At 41.7% G+C, this 5,783-nt stretch overlaps 1 protein-coding gene across 2 annotated transcripts; it reads left to right on the top strand.

Annotated features, from left to right (window-relative positions):
- Positions 1 to 2,335: 2,335 nt before the first annotated feature.
- LOC147898790 (cytochrome P450 704C1-like) lies at positions 2,336 to 4,882 on the top strand. Of its 2 annotated transcripts, none has more exons than XM_087379434.1 (5): positions 2,336 to 2,732; positions 3,148 to 3,363; positions 3,446 to 3,736; positions 3,859 to 4,239; positions 4,363 to 4,882. In XM_087379434.1, the coding sequence occupies exons 1-5, from the start codon at positions 2,406 to 2,408 to the stop codon at positions 4,615 to 4,617; spliced, it is 1,470 nt and encodes a 489-aa protein (XP_087235560.1). In that variant the 5' UTR covers positions 2,336 to 2,405; the 3' UTR covers positions 4,618 to 4,882. The 2 variants fall into 2 exon arrangements, with proteins under 2 accessions (XP_087235560.1, XP_087235561.1); XM_087379435.1 differs by having other exon boundaries at positions 2,608 to 2,732; positions 3,153 to 3,363; positions 4,363 to 4,880.
- Positions 4,883 to 5,783: the final 901 nt, after the last annotated feature.

Genomic DNA, 5,783 nt, shown 5'->3' on the forward strand with positions numbered 1-5,783 from the left:
AAAGTGGTGTATGAAAGCCATCAAAAGTATCTCCCTATGGATCACCCCTTTCACATCCATGTTCCATTTGGTGATATGGAGAAAGAACTGTTAATGATGAAAGTAGGGGATTGGTTGGTGGAATGGCATGATCCTTATACATTGGGCTCCTCGACATGGCATGGAAAGTATTTCTATTTTCTACACCCTTCCTTATTGGAAACATTTAAAAGTCATATAGTTTTCAATTTGATGAACATATACAAATTTTTTTGTAAAAGCCTATGAAAGAATATGGTAGGAGATAAAGATAATTGAAAACAATAAGAGGACTTGAGGCATAGGGGGATAAAGAGGAGCATGTGACCAATAGAGGTGTATGGGATAATGAAGTTCCAAAGCCACCATGGGTTTTAACTCCAATGCAAGATGGGTATGTTAAAAATGTTATTGCAAGCATGAGAACCCCAACAAGGTACACCTTTTATTGTTGCAGATGGAAGATTACGTGGTCTAAAGTCACATGATTGATAAAAGACGTTATAGATAATCATAATGTATTTGGTGCATTTCATATTTTCTTGCCATAAGCACGTATAAATAATATCCAGTGCACATATAATAAAGTGTTTTCCTTACAATGGTAGTTGCTTCCAATAGCACTTTGGGGATTACCTAATGTAGGAGGTCAAGAGTGCCATCAACACATGATGCTCTTTTATGAGGTTTCAATCTCAAAATCATGATCCACCATTGAAGTGCATTTGTTTTCTTCCATATTCATAACTATGCATGCATTCAAAATATCTTGAGGATATTTTAGGTGGATTTCATCAAAAGAGATTGCAAATTCAACAATCAGCCCAATGAGAATTCAATCCACCAAAGGAGATTGCAACGTCATAATTCAAACCAAGGAGAATTTAGGCCATCAAAGTAGTATGTTTGATTGAGAAAGAATTTCCAAAAAGCACTCTTGATATTTGACTACATCTAGCTGTCCATCTAGTAGATCAACTAGCATATACAGGAAAGTGCATAGTCAATGGATGTTCTTCTTGGAGTATTTTATTAAAGTTTGAAAGGTTGATGGCTACTAGAATAAAAATTTTATTTCACAGAGCGTCTCGTGTAATGGAATCACTTAGTACCTCAATGTTGGGATGATAGATATGATCCAAGAGTTAAAGGAAACGTGGAATAAGGGATGAAGGGATCATCCAAGAGTTGAAGGCAAGGGAAGAATTTCCTTGGAGTCAAAATTGAACACATTTTGTCTCTATAATTGTGAGGGAATGGAGAAATGGATTGAAATATACGAAGAGGAAAAAAGAAAACATGAGGAAGTCTTAGATACAATAGCTTCTTGAAGAAGCAATAGAGGGCTAGGTATCCAAAACATTTATGTCCATTACCAAGCAAGACCAAAACCAATGGCTCACTCTAAGATGCCATTACTCAAGTTTGTCATACGGGAGAGATTATCAGAAGTAGGGAACAAGAAATATCCAAGGGCCATGATCTTCACGTAAGTAGTGTTCTCCTCCATTTATGGTTGTCATAATTCGAAAAAATCTTTTGAATTCATTCTTTGAAATTCTACTTTTTTGATTTTATGTTCATTATACTTCATTCAATGCAATGTGGTCACATGAGTATAAATTTTACTTTTGAATTCTTGCTCGATGTACTTCATTCAATGCAATGTGGTCACATGGGCATCCCTTTCACATAGAGAAGGTTGATCTAAATTGTAACATATTTGATCATAGAGCCATGGCAAACTTTTCCCAAGAAAGTTGAGCTAGTGATACCCACAGAGTGGAAAGTCTGATAGATTACAATGGAAGCATACAAGAAATCATGAAAGTGAACTTTCAAGAATACAACATGTTCATATTAGACGTGAAATGGTTCAAGTTGTATGTAGAGGGGCCCATGCAATTATGAGAAAACATTTGATTGGTCTTTTTTCCATCAACTCAACCAAATATTGGGATGGCCTTATGAGTATATTTGTGCTACCCCATCATCATGAATGAATATGTACATTTTTGTACTAATATTCTTTTTTGATATTTTGGACCATAGATATTGTGAGCAGTGTACAAAGAAGCTAACTTGGAAGGGGTGGCAAGGCCTAAGTAAGTACCGTTGTTAGACCCCAAAGTGGGGGGACCTGGTTTGAATCCGTTAGTGATTGCTCTTGGGTAGGATTGTGGGGCTACCCAGTCGTGAAAATAGGTGGAGAGGAGCAAATGCGTTGTGTTGCACAACCAGCATTAAATGTTGGGCACATCGAGCCACATGGGTTCCCACGAATATATTTATAAGCTTCTGCCTTTCTTCTGCTCTCTCTTCTGATCTGAGATTACTTCTTAAGTAATCTGAGAGAAACCCAATTGCTAGATCAGTTGAATTGGGCTATGGCTTCTTCCAACACCCCCCAGCTCCTCCTCCTCCTCTCTTCTGCTCTCCAAATCTCAGCTTACCTCCTTGCCTCCCTCGCCTTCTGCATCGCCCTCCATCGCTGGCGCCACCGCCACCTCGCCCCCGGCCCCCCCTCTTTCCCCCTCCTCGGTGCTGCCCTCTCCCATGCCTTTAACCTCCCCCACTTCCATGATTATATCACCCATTACTGCCTCAAATTCAGAACCTTTCGTGTCGCTTACATTGGCTTCGACTACTACTACACCGCAGATCCTGCTAATGTTGAGCACATGCTCAAAACCCATTTTGACAATTACATCAAGGTGCGCACTTGCAAATCCTTCCTTTCTTTCTTTTCGACGACCATCAGAGGTCGTGAGTAATTCGTGGCTTTTTAGCTTCCAGGTCTGACAAAGAAATTTTTTTAAATTTTAGCTACGGTCCAATCCTCCATGGATTATGCTGCTGATTGACAATCTTGACAAAATGGCTCTCCATTAGCCATGATGTTGATTGACAAAATTCAGCTATCATCTTTGGCAAGCCTGTCAAATGATTGTCAATCAGCCATCCCAGTGATTTGATAATTTCAGATGTTATCCAATCCAACCTGGATTGGATGCTGCTGCTTGGAAGTCTTGACAAATGATTATTTAACAGCTATGAAAAAGTAGAGCTGTGACCCTTTATAGTGGATTTGAGCTATGATGCTTGACCATCTTGAAAAATGATCATCAGGGCAGTTTTGGTTACGAGAAGCAGCAAGAATTTCTTGGAGACGGGATTTTTAGCGTGGACGGCGTGCAATGGAAGCAACAGCGGAAGGTAGCCAGCTATGAATTTGCATCGAGAGCTCTTAGAGAGTTGAGCGAATTAGCATTCCGCGAACAGGCCACAAAGCTAGCGAGTCTCCTTGTTTTAGAAGCACGAGCTGGGAAATCTGTCGACATGCAGGTAATAAAACTTCATGAATTCTGAATTCGAAGCAGAGCGGATCTATGGATTTTCTTTACTCAGACACCGCCATTTTTTCTAGGATATGGCTCTGCGGCTGACCTTCGACTCCGTCTGCAAAATTGGTTTTGGGGTGGACATCGGTTCTCTGCGGCAAAGTCCTTCTCCCGCACAAGAGACTTTTGCCAAAGCTTTCGACAATTGCAATTCCATGGTGTTCCATCGCTACATCGACCCACTTTGGAAACTAAAACGCTGGCTGCAGGTTGGGAATGAAGCGATGTTTGCCAAGGATGTAGCCACGCTAGACAGCATTGTAGCAGGCCTCATTGAGCAAAGAAGGCGAGAATTGAGAGAATCGGAGCAAAAAACGGTAGCATCTAATGGCTCTTTACTGGTTGTAGTTTCTCCGTCTGCAAGTGCCAGTTTGGTGTGTTAGTGTCTGTCCAACCTTCTAGTAACGTATCTCCAAGTTTTGTACTGTCTGATTGCCAGGTGAAAGCGGATCTTCTATCCAGATTTCTAGCTCTTAGCACGAGTGACCCCCAAGAATACACAGATCGGAAGATACGGGATATCATCATCAACTTTATGATTGCAGGCCGAGACACCACAGCGATTACCCTTTGCTGGCTTTTGTACTCGCTTTGTGGAAACCATCTCGTTGAAGAGAAGCTGGTTGAAGAGATATACCAGGTAGAGTCCGAAGCTGCCGCTGCGACAGCGTGTAGGGATGATGGCGGAGATGGGGACCTCCCTTCCAACGAAGAAATTCAGCGTTTTGCTAAGCTTTTAACTTACGAGAAGATCAGCAAGATGCATTACTTGCAGGCGTGTTTACAAGAGACGCTGAGGCTCTATCCTGCGGTGCCCAATGTGAGTATTTTACCAAGCAGGAAGCTTGGGAAAGCGAACACTTAATCGATCCTTGCAGAATTGGGGAATCAGAATACTGACAAGGACTTGGGAAACAGTTCTGACTATGTGATTTGGTTGCAGGACTCCAAGACAGCAGTGGCAGCGGACACGTTCCCTGATGGGACGAAGGTGAGGAAGGGTGATTCTATCGTCGTCTCAGCTTACGCAATGGGGCGAATGCCGTGGCTATGGGGAGAAAACGCCTTGGAATTCCATCCCGAACGCTTTATCAACGATGGTGTTTGTCAGCAGGAATCTCCGTTCAAGCTCACGGCTTTTCTGGTAAAGTCGATCCAGCTCAAGCTTGCAGTAAGGATGCGATTGATAAACACTTAAGTCAAGCTCAACATCTTTCTATTAAAGACCTCATCAGTTTTGCAGTTTCCATAACCTGAGCTCTGAAGCATAATTGTAGACATATTGCACCCGAGGATCAGCATCAGAACATCCGTTCTGCTTTTGTGAACCACTGATCACATTACCTTTGTTATATTCTTTGATTATGACATTGAAAGTAGCTTAGTCATTAGATGGATGCTTCATATATCACTCGGGTGTTTATTTCTTGAGAGAAATCATGATGAGCTTTCCGATGGAGTTCCACAGCATAATTCTCTCTGTGATCCCAGTATGCTTTCTGATCTTCATCGTAAAAGTTCTTCCAAGATCTCCAATGCACACTGCGAACTGACGTTTTTTCAATGGATACCTTGAAGAGGAGGTCTACACGCAGCAACTTCAGGGTTACAAGCTGCAAGGCCAAGAATACATGGTTTGGGAATTCAGGGAGAGTTTGCAACGCCTCTAGCAAGCTCCAAGGATATATTAAGATTGATTATTATGTTGAACTTTAGGTCCACATCATAATGACGATCCTGGTTCATAATCAAAATCCAGGGCATTTCTTTCTTTTAAATTTTCCATCCAGAATGCTCCACAGCACAAACTTGTATTTTTCAGCAGTGTGTCGGGCCACATTCTCTCTGCTAAACAGTAAAAGGAGATAGGTTTGAGAGTCTCGTGTGTAAATGGGCATTCTCTCGCATCTCACCCTAAATACTTTACCTGCTATATACCTGTAGTCTTATCATCCTTGTACAAGCTCATGTTAAGATTTTTTGTGTGAGAGCCAACGCAAAGAGTCACGTTGATAAATCACCCTAAATGGAGCGGGGATGGAAAACCTACAATGTAATCTTCCGGTGGGTAAATCATCTAAAGCATTTCTTTTGTAGTTCTATTTGCACCAGTCTAAGTTTGAGTTCAGCCACATCTACTAAGGGCCTTAGCACATGGATGGGGCTATCATGGGTTTAGGATGGGAATCTTTTTGTCATCATTACTCCCATCCTAGGATGGATTTAGAATGAGAATAGCCACTTTTTCTCCCATCTTAGACCATGGCCTCTACACCCTGGCAGCCAGAATGGGTTCCCTTTTTTTAGGGATTCAAAAACATGGAAGGATGACATGTATCCTTGTCCCCACGTGGTCCCCACCTC

This window comes from Dipteris shenzhenensis, chromosome 9 (assembly GCF_047967505.1).
Source record: "Dipteris shenzhenensis isolate YYH24624 ecotype China chromosome 9, Dip_SZ_1.0, whole genome shotgun sequence".
NCBI lineage: Eukaryota > Viridiplantae > Streptophyta > Polypodiopsida > Gleicheniales > Dipteridaceae > Dipteris > Dipteris shenzhenensis.

Bases quoted from the DNA above. Each gene is read 5' to 3' on its own strand.
- LOC147898790 (XM_087379434.1), top strand. From the start codon at position 2,406: ATGGCTTCTTCCAACACCCCCCAGCTCCTCCTCCTCCTCTCTTCTGCT. The intron at 2,733-3,147 runs GTGCGCACTTGC...AATGATCATCAG, and splicing joins ATTTTGACAATTACATCAAG to GGCAGTTTTGGTTACGAGAA. The intron at 4,240-4,362 runs GTGAGTATTTTA...ATTTGGTTGCAG, and splicing joins TCTATCCTGCGGTGCCCAAT to GACTCCAAGACAGCAGTGGC.